General features: G+C 35.3%; 1 protein-coding gene across 4 annotated transcripts in view; it reads left to right on the plus strand.

Moving 5' to 3' along the window:
- Window positions 1-16,146, plus strand: part of SLF1 (SMC5/6 complex localization factor 1) — a 42,629-nt gene that overhangs the window by 22,153 nt on the left and 4,330 nt on the right. For all 4 annotated transcript variants that reach the window (XM_085214135.1, XM_085214132.1, XM_085214133.1 and 1 more), the window contains 6 exons: window positions 7,253-7,400; window positions 9,134-9,279; window positions 11,171-11,334; window positions 11,828-11,931; window positions 13,973-14,065; window positions 14,424-14,606. In XM_085214135.1, the coding sequence (XP_085070261.1) occupies window positions 7,253-7,400; window positions 9,134-9,279; window positions 11,171-11,334; window positions 11,828-11,931; window positions 13,973-14,065; window positions 14,424-14,606 (838 nt within the window). The remainder of the gene's footprint in view (window positions 1-7,252; window positions 7,401-9,133; window positions 9,280-11,170; window positions 11,335-11,827; window positions 11,932-13,972; window positions 14,066-14,423; window positions 14,607-16,146) is intronic.

Below are 16,146 nucleotides of genomic sequence, written 5' to 3' on the forward strand. Positions count from 1 at the left end.
CCTACTTTTTGAAAGTTCCTGAGCACCAAGCAGGATTACATTCAGTTGATTTCAGTGACCATTCTATTTCTTTGGAAAATGAGACTGCTTTTATATGTTTCCTGGTGTTGAGTATGCAGTTTAAGTGTGGACTCCATTTTCTTTTTTTCTGCCATGCCTTTTTTTCACTAGTTCAAGTGCTATAAGCCGTAGCTTTGTTGTAAACTGCTCGGTGCATAAGCTGAATAATTGCTTGTGGCAGGCTGGGCATAGGACTTACATGAAAAAAAGAGGAATACTAAAATACAACATAAAAGATAGCACTTCCTCATTTAGATTTTGGATTGGGTTTGTGTTTTCTTTTGTTAGCTTGTTTTTGTTTTGTTTTTTTGTATTTTCAACTATATTACATGTAAATATATATATAAATATATATATATATACATATAAGAATTGTACTTTTTGTCACAAAGCCAAGATGCCTATTGCTTTGTTATGCGCTATAATGTACAATATCCCTGCAGATGGATATTCTACTTCTAAAAAGCAGCATTTCTATACTATGGTATTATCCTTTGCCTCTTTTCCTTTGCATTCTTTGATAAAAATAAATTCTAAACCAATATGCTGTGTTTTTACACACAGAACTCATTGCTTTCGGCACTCTCAATTTTGTTATACTAAAACTTGAAATACTGATATTTTTGTATTTTCAAAGACTTAAATAACATAGTTGGAAAGATAAAGGAGCCAAACGACCAGTTTCTCCCCAGTTATACAATCAGAAGAAGAATGTGTTTTATTCACCTGTTAATTTTTTAAGTTATTCTAGAAAGACACACATACATAATAACATATGCCAGTAATAGAGCACATTGCGTGCAAAATTTTTCAGTCATACATATTAAGGATATGATTCACTGTTACTACTTTTTTTTAATAAGCTGTTTACTTAAGAGATATCACATTGGCAATATACACTTAGAAATCAAAATCAGAGGAGTAGCTTAGGCAATCTTCTATCTGTATATCAGATAAATTGTTTAATAGTACAGATAATACAGGGGTGACCGTATCTGCCCGCTTACACAAAGTTATTAGGTAGTGGAAAGAAACAAACAGCTTGCAGTATGTTGAAATTCTGTGCAATTGTCCAGTGAAAATACCTATGAATGAAAACAGAGAAATAATTCCATAAAATTTAGGGGAACCAAGTCTAACAAATTCATTTCTAAGCAGTAAAAGTGAGGTTTGTTTTGTTTTTTTTCTAGATATTTAGATAAGAGGCATCCATTTTTATGTGATTCAAAGAGATTGTAGCAAGTCAGCACTATAGGGGAAGAAACATATCTGTATATATTTCTTCACCTCTAGATTTGTTGCAAAAAAAATATGTAATGTATTTATGTAATCATACATGGATATGTGTAAAAAGAGCAATCCAGAAACAGTTATAGTAAGTAAGAAATTTCATGCTGAAATTCTGAATGAGAGCTGCTGTTTTTCTTGAAATAAGTACTCTGTAGTTGTTTTGAGGTCTCTCATAGCCTGTATCAGAAACAAAGAAAAAGAAAAGGAAAAAGGGCTATAAAGACTATGGTTACATAGATTCGAGACTATAGGTATACACATAAGTCAGAACTGGCTGTGTAAATGTGGGGAGAGCAGTGGATAGTGCACCTTGAATTCAGCAAAGCTTTTCACCCAGTCTGCTGTAATAACCTCATAGATCAGCTTAGGAAATGTGGGATATGCAAGTGGACAGTGAGTTGGATTGAGAACAGACTGAGTGGCAGAGCTCAGAATGTTGTGATACACAACACAGAGTCTAGCTGGAGGACTGTAGCTAGTGGTATTCCTCAGGGGTTGGTATTGGGTCCAGTCGCATCCAATGTCTTGAATTACTTGGACTTATGCCAAGATTGCTGATATTACAAAACTGGGAGAAGTAGCTAACACACCAGGAGGCTCTGATGCCATTTAACAAGACCTGGACAGGCTGGAGAGTTGAGTGGAGAGGAACCTGATGAGGTTCAACATGGGCAAAGGTAAAGTCCTACACCTGGAGAGAAATAATCACATGCAAGTTAGGGGAGCTGAAGAGGAGCTCTGTGAAGAAGGACCTGCGTGTCCTGATGGACAGCATGTCCTGGCTGGTCATGAGCCAGCAGTGTGCCCTTGGAGCCAAGAAAGCCAATGGTACCCTGGATTGCATTAAAAAGCGCATGGCCAGCAGGTGAGGGAAGTGATCCTCCGCCTCTACTTGGTCCTGGTGAGGCCACATCTAGAGTACTGCATCTAGTTCTGGACTCCCCAGTTCAAGAAAGGCAGAGAACTTCTAGAGAGAGCCCAGTAGAAGCCACAAAGATGATTGGGGCCTGGAGTATCTTCCTTATGAGGAAAGGCTGAGAGACCTGGAACTGTTCAATCTGGAGAAGACTGTGAGAGAATCTTACCAATGCTGTAGAGAACCTGCTTTAGGCGTTGGACTAGATGATCTCCAAAGTTCCTTTGTGAGTCTGTGATTTGCTTTTGTGTTAAATAGAATTTTCTTTGTTTTAAATAAAAAATAAAATTAGTGACATGAACTTCAATGCCCTCACTCGTTACTGTGTTAATCTGCCGAGACAACTTGATGGGGGGGGGGGGGGGAAAAAAAGGAAATTATCCTTGCAGATAAAAATGCAGAAGCAAAGAATGTAGACTTTCCTACTCTAAAGGTTTTTTAAATCAATACTGGATATCGGGTTGAAGTCACAGAATCACAGAACTAATTCAATACATGACACAGTTCAAAAGCAAGTAGGACTGGTGGAGAAACATGGTTTCTTGAAACATAGCTTTTAACTTAGCTTTGGAACTTAGAAACATGTTATTGTTTTTAACACTGGGTATCTAGTAGCCATTTAGTTATTGCATCTTTTCACAGTGATACTTTATCTGTAATGGTATCCAAAATGCTTTTCCTCCCACAGCTGCAGTTTTTTTTTCTTCCATTCATAAGTTGGTCTTACATAATCTGACAAAGCATAAAAGAGAGACACTCAATTTTTTTATTTGCATCATATCACATAGTTCTGATGTCCTTTCTAACACTTGGAAGTATGTTTTAGGCACTTTCAGAGTTCTGCATTACCCTAAAAACACTGCACCTCATAAAAAAAAAAAACCTCTAAAAAGCATCTCTAAAATTCTTGTAATTCAAAGTGAAAAAGTTAAGATGAATTTTCTTATGACTTAAAAGCTTTCCAATGAGAACTTTTATGTGTACTAAAACCTCTCTCGCTGGGGCACTGTAGTTGACTGAGAAAAGCATTAAATGGAACAGCAGTACAGAAATTGCCTTTGCCAAGCTAGCAGTCATCAGTTGTACTGATACAACTAACACAGTCAACAGTCTCTTCCCACTTCAGTGCTTTTTCTCGATGAGATAGTATTGATTCTCAACACTAACAGCAGAGAAGAGGGTTTTGATAAAAAAATTGCTTAACTGGATGTTATTCAGTTAGCTAAGTATGGTGCAAGGGGTTGACCTCAGCTGGTAGGCAAGCTCCTGCACAGTCACTCTCCCCACAGCAGGATGGGGGAGAGAAATGGAAGGGCAAAGGCAATAAAAGTCATGAGAAGTTACAGAGATGGTTAAGTTAGTGAAGCAAAGCTGTGCGCACAACCATAAAAGAATAAGGAGTTAATTCACTACTTGCCATTGGCAGACATGCACCCAGCAGCTTCCTGAAAAGCAGGGCTTCAGCACACATAGCAGTTATATGGGAAGACAAATGCTGTAACTCCAGATGTCCCCATTTCTTCTTCCCCACAAGATTTTCATGTTGAGTATGATGTCATATGTTACGGACCATACCTTTTGTTAGATGAGGTCATCTCCTGTGGCTGTGTCCTCTCCCAGTCCCTTGTGCATCCCCAGAAAGTAAGCATCAAGGCTTTCTTCTCCATTTAGCTTCCCTACCCTTGCAAGCAGGTATTGGAAAAATATGAAAGCCTTGATGCTGTGCATGCACTGTTCAGAAATAAGAAAAACACTGTGTGTTATCAACGCTCTTTTGGGAACAAATTCAAAGCAAAGCACCACAGAGGCTGCTGTGAAGAAAATGAATTTAGTGCCAACCCGATCCGCTTGGGTATTGTGAGTAAAAATAAAACTGCAGTTCTGTTAAGAATGTTTTCGGAATACTTTGAACTACTGTTTGTAATAGTACATTATTCTTAGGAATTTTAAAGTACTTTTTTATAAGGAAAAGAGAGACACTCAGTTTAAAAAACAATTTCACTGATGATATATAAAGGAACAAAATGTTAAAAATTAACTGGTTCACATTTGGTTAAAAGACAAATAATAAATGGTAGAGCCAAAGTCAGTGGTTGCAAATATTCTCAACTTTGGTTGATTGGAGTCTTGTGTTCCAGTGAGCAATAATCACATGATTTAACTAAATTGTGGTGTAAACAAAGACTTCTCACGTAGAAGTATTTTTACTTTATCCAAAATTGCCTTTGGCAATAGCATAGAAACTTATGTTATTTTATACATGACTTGTTTTTTCTACTCAGAATAAGAGTTTTGATATAATGTTCTAAATATTACTTTTGTTTGTGTACAAATAATCAAGTGGCTCTTCTGAATTTACTTTGTTACTGATTTGCATACAGGGATCACTTAGCTTTCTATGAATTTTTTCTTATATTCTAAAAATATTGTTGCTGGAAGTTTTTGTTTTAGGTATTTTTTTCTTTATGTCAATTTGATCATTACAATATCAATTAAATTTAAGGAAAACTGCAAGTTTAAAACAACGACAGAGTTGTAGAGCTGTAAAAGTGACTTTTTAAGATTTGGCCTCTTGAGTTTGAAAGCAGAAGCTTTTTATTTGCACAATGAAGCTTTGTCGCACATGGTAGCAATTCCCATGTCAAATGGAAATAACTGTTTCATTCTTCTTTCTAATAATGTACACATATATTTTCATTACTATGTTTATATTCTTTTGTGGTTGAAAAACATTTGATATGTTAATATTTCAGTGTTTTTTAAAGAGAGATACTTGCAGTAAATTATTATTTTTTTCTCATTTGTAATGATGTTTATTTCAAGATATTAAGGAGATCTTGGTTTACACCATTTATCAAAATATCAGCTAAGCCTGTACCAGTTGGCATTATCTAGGTTGTCTTTGTCAGTGTGCAGATACTTTGCTTAGTGAAGGTAGTTGCAGCTCATGTATCATCAGCGAGATTTACACTACAACTATGTGTCTGACTTTGTGAAACAGCATTAATGTTTGCAGTGTTTACAGGCATTAGTTCAATCTACTGCCCTCCAGCCACCCCTAAAAATACTTCACAGATCAAGTGATACAATATTGTGGTTTAGAAATTAAGCAAAACAATGTAAATACTTCAGATCTACCTGCATCAGACTACATACGTATGTCCTTGACTCTGTCACTTCTTTTAAAAAATCTCATTATTTGCTGCATCTGTGTAATTTATTTCCTATGGAAAACTATTGAGGATTATTTGCCCAGTATTTTGCTTTGGGGCCCAATGATGAAGAGAAGAGGTATGTGACTTAAGGGAAATTCCAAGACATTGGAGATGTTTTGAATTATTTTGAGAAGATAGGGAGTAATACATCTTTTAAAATCTTTAAATACTAGCTGAAGCAAAATTCATTTTAATGATGTTGGCTAGCCATATCAGTGTTCTCTCTTCTTCCATTTCTTAAGAAATCTCATTGTTTAAGACAATGTATTAGAAAAGCAGTGACAGAAATCAAACAGAGCTGAACAAAATACAAGGAGTTAAAGCTGAGATCTGTCTCAGAGATCGCATTACTGACAGATTTTGTCTCAGTAGTCCTTAAAAGCCTTCAGTAATGTGGATTACTTCACCTCCCCAAGCAATATCTATTTGTTGCTCTGAAATTAATGCCTCCTATTTATTTCCATGGAAACTTCAATAGATACAAAGGGCACAATAGTGCTATTTGCTAGAGCAATTTCTCAGTTACAGAGGACTGTTTTTCAACATAGACATCATAAAAATCTGCACCAGAGGAGGAGAGCCGCTGCTGAAATGCACCACCCACTGCCACACTGTGCCACACATCCGCTGTTTGGTCTCCATAAACATACAGCAAGCATCAGTGAATGTCAGTGGGTGCCATTTTCTCATGCAGAAATTCATTTTTGCTTCATACTTACTTCCATGTGTCACCATTCTGCCAGACTGCCCGTCTTCTGCCGTATGTCTCACAGCAGCAACGTGTAACAGGATATTGGTGGCAAGGTTCCACCCCTACTGCATACCACCAACATCCGCCTCTAGATGTTTTGGGCCAGTATAATAAAATAGGAGCCGTTACTTTCAGAGCAGCCCTCTAGTTCTGTTTATTCCTTTTCTTTTGAATAGTAAGGAAGTCTGTTAGCTGTATGAACAGTATTTATGTAGGTTTTCTGCAAATGATTTTGTAATCCATTTACGATAAATTTCATCTGTGTCTCTGTTGCCTTTGTGTTCTTGATGAAGCTAAAACTACTTCAGTCGCTGGCACTTTCCAGCTGCTGAGGAAATACTTTCAAAGTTTTAAACCAACCCTGAACATGTTTTGTTCTCAAAAGAGTATAAGAACTGTTGATTGTGGTGTGAGAGCACAACAAAAGACAGAAAGGTTCTGTTTCTTATTCCTTAGTCAAAAACTGACCAATAAACATGTATTTGGTTTGATTTCCCTCCTATCCAAAATTGTCCATTGTGAAGTATGCATTCTCTTTTTGCAGCAGGTGCTCAAGTGCCTCCATAGCGATGGTACTTAGGTAGTTCTGCTAATTTTGTGACATTAATTTCGTGTCTTCCCACTACAATGCATATGCTTTTCCTTGCTTTCTTTATCTGCACTTGGCCTTTCTTGCAGGTGCAGGAGAGATTTTGTGATGGTAACTTTAGGAAAAGAGAATCGTGTTAGAACAAGGAGGATAAGAAAACACCATTTGCATGGTGTTTTAGAAATCATATTTCAAAATAACTTGTATTTCTCCAAATCTTAATTGATGTGGCCTCAATGACATAATTAGTTTTGTTGACCCAGTTTCAGCAGTTGACTTTTGAGCAGAAAAAGAAATACCAGTGAAGAAGTGATACGGCAACACAGTGGGCTTTTATCTGAAGATGTTTTCTAGTGTCATTACTGTTACATTATCAGCTTGAATTTACTGTACAGTACAGATCCTTAGATACTCTTTTCTTTCCCTTTTAGGCTTTCAGACATGAAATAGCTTATCTATTAAATGCAATGCTTGGAACCGTAGTGGATTATTGGATCGTCTCAGCTTTGCTTATGGACAGAAATGTGTTCCATCAAATAGCTAATGATTTAGCACACTATATTGCCACTGCCTGTGATGGTGAGTGTTTGAAATGCATCTGAGAATCTTTTAATCAGATATACTAAGGAAGCCCTCAATTAAAATTCTCAGTTTGCATTCAAGTTATATTATACTTTGTTTTGCAGCCATGCAGTTGTACAGTGTGATGCATACGTATGCAGGAAATTCTGCTTAGGTCTGTGTATATCTGTGTGTATGTGGCAGGCTGTACGTCTCTTCCAAGCAAAGACTAAATAGCACTGCTTTCTGATTAAAGTCCTTTTAAATAAATCTCTGTAGGTATTGGTGTAAAATAGAAAACAGGGTTAAACATTATGCTAGATAAATATAAATGTCATGACTAAAACGAAATAGGATATCCTCTGCAGTATCTGTTGTTTCAGCATGTAGAGAAGAGGAACTCAACTGGCCAAAGAATAATCTTAGAAAAACTGCTCGATGTTTCCCTATTACATATTCAAAATACATTTCCATGTTTTGTTTTGTTTTGTTTTTAATTAGAAAATATTTGGAAAACTGTAACTCAGCTTTTCTTTATCCTGATTTCAGTCATAATTTTCTCTAGAGACAGGTGTGGATTTAAAGTGCTGGTGCTTCTACCTGGACACTTCAAAAGATTTGTCCTGAAAAAAATTAAACTAAAATCTTACTCTCTAGCCAAATAGTTCCACTCTGGTCTTTCTTACGGAACATTATAACATTTCTTAGGCACATTATAATGTGTCTTAGGTTAAAAACAACAACAAAAAAACAACAGATCAGTTGGACTTTATAGTATTTAAATCAATGGGACTTTTAGTTCTATAGCTTTTGCACTGTCTCCAGAATTTTCTAGCTTTAATATATTAGGAAAAATCTAGTAAATAAATTTTGGTATTACTTTCTTGCTTACAAATGGAAAACAGTGTCTTTATGTGCTTCTTCATCCATTCAGAGTATGCATGGAAACAGTGTTCATAGGATATAAAGAATAAAAATTACTAATTGGTGATCTTTACAGGTTGGACAATGGAAAATTAAAACAGAATTCTTGTAAGATTTTGTCAGTTTGGAGTAGAAGACATCTGTTCCCTTAAAACTTGTTCTTCCGTTTCATTGTGTTAGTTGATAAGCTCCTGTGTGAGGATTTCTCAGAAGTCTAACACTACGGCAGTACAGTATGCTTCAGTACCCACCATTCCTTTTCTAAAAAACAAAACAAAACAAAGCAAAAGAAAAAAAAAAAAAAAAGAGATAGGCCAAAGATAAGCCTGATGATAGGTTCATCTGAAAAATGTTGGAATTTGCATGAGATCACTTTTAATATAGAATTCCTCTCCATAACTTAAACAGATTTTTTTTCTTCGTTTTACATATTTCTTTTACCTGAATTGTGTTTGTATTAAGTCTATTGAAATTTTAAATTAAATCACTTGCATATTTTCACTGAATGAATAATTTTATCTCAAAATCAAGCTATAAGTTTTAAAATACCATATTTTGAGTGTTTTCTGAGTGTTTGGCATAGTAAGAAGTGTTTCTTTGCATTTTAAATGCAAAGATAAGATGACTTTTCTATATAGCTGGTCTTCTAGTCAGGTGATGGATGAATCTGTTTTAATAACACTACTGTAAATTTCAAGGAAAATAACTTATAAATCTGCAGTTGAAGAATTAAAAGTCAGTAAGATATATATTCTGGACAACTACATGTGTACAGGTTTGTATATACTGATTTTAAGGCTCTTTCTCTTCTTTTTGCTTTCATCCAGATTTTTCAGTATGTGATATTAAAATGTTCATTTGTTCCATACCGTCCCTCTGGCTTCAAATGTTTGTTGCTGAAGCAGTTTTTAAAAAAATGTGTTTACAGAGGAATGTAACTATTTCTACAGAACCTCTTTCTCTTCAAAAAATAGTAAGTAACACTTAAGCTCCTTAATTCCTAGCACACTTAAGCACTTCAAAAATAATTAGATTAATTAAAGTATTGGAAAATATCTTTATTTTGTGGTGTGAAATCATGTTCGTAAACTGCACGTATACGCTTCCACCTGTGGAAACTGCTGCATTTGTGTTTCTTTTTTCTTGGGGGCAGGGCTCAAAACAGTGGTGAAATTTTCTTGCTAAAGAATTGGTAACATGTTGTAAAATTAATCTGCTGCAACTATCATGAGAAGTCAAAATCAAAGACTTTCAAAGTAATCTTTGATGTGAATGATTTATTGCAATATTATATTTGTAATTAAGGAAAATGCAAAATATTGCATAGTTTTTCAGGGATATTTTTGCCTTCAGATTTTTGAAGAGGTGACAGTCTATTATTTTTCTGCTAGATACAGAATTTTGTGATTCTGAACCAGAGCATATTTCTATGAATTTGTCCTCTTAAAAACTTTCTCCTACTTGTAGACTTTATCTTGCCTTCAAGTCACAAATTGTGACTTGAAATAAAATTGAATTTCTCAGACCCACAATCACTGGCAGGAAGACCACAGTTACAAGTCAGGGAGACCATGGAAGAATAATTTGGAGCCACTTTGCAGTAACCTTAATGGTAAAGACTAATAAGAATAAGTAATTCATAACTTGCTATATGACCTAAAATTGTATACATAAAGTCAGAGAAAGACAAAGTTATACTGCTATAAATTACTCCATACCTAAGTTTTCTCAAACTACAGGAATTTACTCTGAACAGAGATTATTTTTTATTAATAGAAACAAAACATGAACAAAAAAATGTCAAAATTTTAAGAATAACCAAGATCTAGTATTTAACAAATATTGTCAACATATACACAGCAACAATTACTGTTTTTAGTATTTCTATGACTATTGATCACTCTCTGCTTCTACTTGAAAAAAAGTTTTGAAGGGATTGAAAATATTTCATGTGATCTTTGTGGCTTTCCTTAGCATGACTATTTTTTTATTCCTGTTCCATACAATAAGTATCAACTATGGTCCAACTTTGCACCCTCTTGTCACACAGCATCTTATCAACTATATTTTTCAGTATATCCAGAAAGTGCTTTCCTACTTGCTGTTGGTAATTGTACAGTGCATGTAAAGAGTCCCTCTACAGCAAGTGACTTGCAGAATTGTGGGTGATCTCTTAAATACTCAAAGGCTTCTTTAATGAAAGCTAATGATCGTATAATTATTGAATGATTTCCCTCACAGGACTATGCGAAAAACTTGCATGACTTTTTAAAAAGAGGTGTAAGGTTGGGTTGGAAGCTCTATATTGCTAGAAAGAAGTCAAAATTTTTACAAAGAGCACCATAAAGCTAACTAACTAGCTGATTGCCTTCATAGTGTCAAGAAGCTTATTCCAGCTTCCAGCTTAGAAGGGTTGAAAGAGGGGAGTGATTCTTTGCCATATGATTCCCTGAGTTTTTCTTCATGGACTGGGAGAAGAAAACTTGTACGTGCTTCCATTAAGTAGCTTAGAATCAGTTAGCTTTGCTTCAGTCTTATGTTGAGCTAAAGAGATGAAAATCTTAGCTATGGAATAAAAAGAGATCTAAAATTTTCCATTTTCCAGACACTTCACTTACCACAGAGGCCAGCTTACAGGTGTGAATTACAATAGTTAAGAAAATAAATAAATTACAGAAATGACATTAAGCAATCTATACAGATTACAGTAGACTATACGGTTCAAGATCCTTACAAGTCATGTAAGGATCATGTTTATAAAAAATAAGGTGCAACAGGGTGTGGGTGGTAGACGGCAGTTTTACAAGAAGTACAGCAAAATAGACTACATTACAAAGTCACTTAAAATGTTACTTTTGCAACAGGTCGGTCCCTACTTTCTTGCTTTGCGAGAGTTAGGGATGTGTGAGACAAGAAAAGTACATAAAGCAAAGAAAATAGGGCATTGGCCATGCCCTGCATCTCAGAGGGCATTACAGATGCTAAATGGTGAAGAGCAGAACCAAGTCAAAGTGCTGCCTGATCTACCGTAAGTAATGCCTGCAACATCACCAATTTTATTCTGCTCTGGGGGACAGCTTCTGACCTGACACATTTCTTGAACTTTATTTGACCTGTTTTGTTGTCTGCAAATTACTACAGCTGACAGAAAGCTCAGTTTTAAACCTATAGTCCAACCTCTGGGCTGGGATTCCCCCTTCCTTCCCATTCCTCCTTCTCAACTTATGCAAACGAAAGTAGTTATATTTTCCCAATATTTGATGTAAAGGATATACAGATAAGTTGAACAACCCACAAAATTACCTTTTAAAAAAGTTTAATCATAGATAATTTAATTTTATTGCTGTATTAAATACAGTTATAATTAAATGACGTGAAAATTACGTCATTAGGACCTTCTAGAAATAACTCTGAAATTCATAGGTCTAAGTTTGATGTTTATATACTTTAAAGTCACAAAGTACACATATAAGAGATATGGAATAGAGATTTTAGATGTGACCCCTTAGCTCTCTTTTCAGAGACAATAAGTGCCATACAAGGAAGAGAGCCAAGGCTTCAGATACCGAAAAGAATTGTTTCCCTTGGGCTGAAGAGGTGCATTTTTACAGGAGAAATGCTAAAGGTATTCCATATATCTAGTTTGTGTTGGAGACTCTATATGATTAGAATTGACGGTTTCAGATTAAAAAATCTTGACCTGATGAATGCCTAAGTCCAAAAATTATTTTCATATGGTTCTTGTTCCCTCTTTTTAATGTCTGTTTGAAAGGAAGAATTGTATATATGGTGGAAAAAAGCTGCCTTCTTCGTTCCCCTCCCCCGCCAGATATTAAATACCGTGTACAGCTTGTGTGAACTCATTCCAGTCTTGCCCGTCTTACTTTGCTAATCCACCTCAACCTGTGCTTGGTAGGATCAACGTCTTCTGATTTGAAAGTATAATTCGGTCTTCACCGCTTTCAGTCCTAGACATTTTGTGAACAAAGACTGAGGAGTATGCTATGTTACATAGCTGTGTTAAGCATATGGACTGTTTTCTTCCAGGCATTCAGCCCAGACTATGAAAGGCATTTGGCTTTTGTCTTAGCTGTACTGGAACCCAAGTACCTAAGGAATAAAACAGCACTGCAGTAATTCATTCAGTTCCTACTTATTACACAAAATAAATTATGCTTTACATGAGGCTTTACCTCAACAGAATGACTTGTTAGAACTCTCATCTATATCATCAGAAATTTAGCTGTATCACTCAAAACACAGCTATATGAATCATGACATCCAGGCTTAGAAAAATCTGGCAAAAGCAACCCAGGATTGTTCAAAAAATTATGACCAGAATTGTATCACAAACACTGAAGGAGAAAAAAAACCTCACTCTCTTTCGGGATTTAAGTGCGCTTCAGTAACAGAGCCAGACCATGCATTTTTAAAATTGGTTCACTTTCTCTTTATTGCTTTTGCAAGTAAAATTGATGTGAATTATTACAGGCTGTCTTCTAGAAAGAAAAGTGAGCTGAAGGACTAGGCATAAAAAAAAAAAAAAAACCACACAAAAACAAAAAAATGCTTTTTTTTTTCTATTCTTTCCCTGCCAAAATTTAGGTAGTATCTACTGTTGAAAGAATGAGTATGAAGCTGACAGATTGATATAATGAAAGTATTGATATAACAAAATACACTATGTTAATCTTATTGCAAATGCCGAGGGATTTACCCTGAGATATTTTTCATTTCTAAGATGTTTGTTGCATCATCTTTCACCTTTCAAGATTCTTCTCTGGCTCTTGTTCAAACCTAATCATGTAGTGAAAGCAAAACAGTGTTCAGAATGGGTCTGAACTTTTTATCATGTGGAGACTAATGGTATTTTTACATACAACCAGCAGTTCTCAGTTTCTTGATGTTCAGTTTTTCACACTTCTGCATTATGTGATACTAAGGCTTGGAATTTTTTTTCAGAGGACTTTCTTTTTATTATTATTATTATTATTATTATTATTATTATTAGGACCCTTTCATTCGTTTCTCTCTCTTTCCCCCCTCCCTTTCTACTGTAGCCAAGTCAGACAGCCTATTGAGAAACAGCAAACCATCTGTTAACGGATTTGAAGTTCTGAATTATATTTGAGTGTGTAGAGGCACTCGTGCTTAGCCAGAAACATTCATTTGAATTAAGGTATAAATGCTGTGTAAAAAGAACCATACATTTTAACGTAGGTTCATGAATAAATTTAAGGGAGGGCAAGTGCACTCTAAAGTTTTATTGCTTCAAAACCCAGCATTTTTGGTGTTCTGTGATCTCTTGGTGCTTTTATAGTGTGATTGAAGCTTTAAACCTTGAACTAGGGGGATATAATTCCTGTGTTAAACCATTTGCAATATGATTTCATTGCTGGATCTCTGGTGGAACAGAAGCTCTGTGGGTTGTTTTTTTGGGGAGGGATTTTTTTTTGTTTGATTTTGTTGTTGTTGTTGTTTTGTTTTTTTTTTTGTTTTGTTTTTTGAATTTTCTTAAAAGATGGTTAAACAGGATAAAGGAAAATCTTACTCGTTATTGAATTTTCTGGCATATAGCCAGGTCTCCTAGTTCCAGGCACTTTGATTATTTTCTTTAGTTGCTATCTTGCCTAGTCTTAGTGTAATCTATTAATTTTTTATGGTAGGACAGACAGCCCTGCATGCAGCTTGCATAAGAAACAAAGTGGAGAGATTGATTCAGCTTCTCTCTTCCCCTGGAATAGACATTAATTCTAAAGGTAAGTTATTCATTTTCTCTACAGAACTAAGAATCCAGATAAGGAACTGTATTAATATACTTCTGAGAGTGAAGTTTGCATTTATACTGCAAACACTGCATTATTCTAAATAACACAAAATAAGGACTTCATACCAGAAATGGCTGGAAGGCTAATTTATAGCTGAAATGTGTTTTAACATCACGTTTTCTATCAATTTTTTAAAATACCATTTAATTTTTATCAGATGCTTTTCAGTTTACCACTGCGACCGTAATGAATACTAAAAAGTAAACTGTTTAGTTGTCTAATGAATTACATTATTAACATTTTAATACTACTTCTGCTGTTTTAAAACTTCCCTTGATTTATAATTCAGACTATGCTGGCTGGACGCCTTTGCATGAAGCCTGTAACCATGGCAGCACAGTGTGTGTCAGTGAAATTTTGCAGCGTTGTCCAGAGGTAGACCTGCTCAGTCAAGTGGACGGGGTGACTCCTTTGCATGATGCACTGTCAAATGGACATATAGAAATTGGCAAGCTGCTGCTTCAGCATGGGGGTGAGTGCATTTATGCTAACCTGGTTTGAGGAAATAACCCTGTTCTGAGGGCATATAAAGTTTTTGGTGCTTTGATTAATAGTTACGTAAAACAAAGTGTTAGTATGAAATATTTATTTTCAAATATTTTCAAGTCAAGCTATCTTGGTCACAATAAAAGTATTACTGTTCTCACACTTATCTTGATCAGCCAAATATGAAATTAATGAGAGATTTCACTTTTTTTCCCAATACAATAATGTTTTTATTCTGCATTTTATTCCATTTGCATTGTAACTATATCCTCTTAAGTAACTAATGAAGATAAAAATTACCTAGTAACCAAGCAAAGCTAAGGATTTTCTTCTATTTTGACCTATTTTTACTGTAATGCAAAAATAGATCACTCAATCTCTTTATAATCACATATTTCAATATAAAGTTATTCAGCATTTATGAAAATTAATGAGATGGTCTTTGAAGAACACAATTAGCTTGGTAATTAGTTTAAGAAAGGGATCTATATTGTAATTGCGGTAACTGCTGTTTAGGGATAATAGTGGGAGGGATGTCTTAGTTTCTAAGAAAAACACTTTGTCCCTTAGGTGGACACATGGTAAATATTTTAAACAGTATTTTTTGTTCAGTGACAGGAAACCGGTTGTATCTCATTTCAAAATGGATTGTATCAAGATAATTAATGTTTTGTTTTTGAAAAAACAAAAGATTGATCTTTGATATCAAATTCTTTTAATTTGTTTACTAAAATGACAATTTGCACTATCTTTACTGTTGACCTACCGTGTCAATTTAATCTCTTTGCATGATATGATGAGTCTAAACTTTTTCAGTAAAGATAATTCCGTCTATAGCCTTAAGGTAAAATAATACACTGTATTTAGATGGCCTATTGCTTAACTAAACTACAGAAACAAAATTTTATTTCATTCTTGGCATATGACCCTTTGTATTTACAGTCTTCTCCTGCCCCCTAAAGGCTATTTCTGTCTGTTTGCAAGCACTGGCTCGTGATCGATACATTCCTCTGCAGGTCTACCTCTCTGTGTTTGCTGAGCTTGAGTTCTGGAGCTCCCAGGTGTTTTATGTATCTACTGAACCATGCATCTGACATGCCAAGCCAATACCGGGCTCAGTTCCATCGGTCTAAGTGATGCAATAGCCAATACTGCCGTAAGCCCAGCTCCTCAATTGGAAGTGGCATTGCGCTGACAGATGGGCAGGCTATTTTGAGGAATAGGATCCTGTTGTCCTAGGGGAAGAGCTCTACTTGCACTTGCATTCATCAAAGTTTTCTGGCAACTGTAAGGCTGCATTCACCCTTATCTTTGCCTTTGTCATACTCTGGGTTTTGGCCTGTCAAGTAGCTGACAAGACTATGGTAGAAAGCATGTTACCCTTTCAGTCTGTATTTAGTCAGCTCAATAACTTAGAATATATCTATGCAATAGCTTCTTCCATTTCTTTCCCTAAAGAAATCCTTAACTTGCAAAAGTTATGTTTTATATCTGCAGCTTCAATCATAGCAAAGCTAAGACCTGTA

This window comes from Meleagris gallopavo, chromosome Z (assembly GCF_905368555.1).
Source record: "Meleagris gallopavo chromosome Z, MGAL_WU_HG_1.1, whole genome shotgun sequence".
Lineage (NCBI taxonomy): Eukaryota > Metazoa > Chordata > Aves > Galliformes > Phasianidae > Meleagris > Meleagris gallopavo.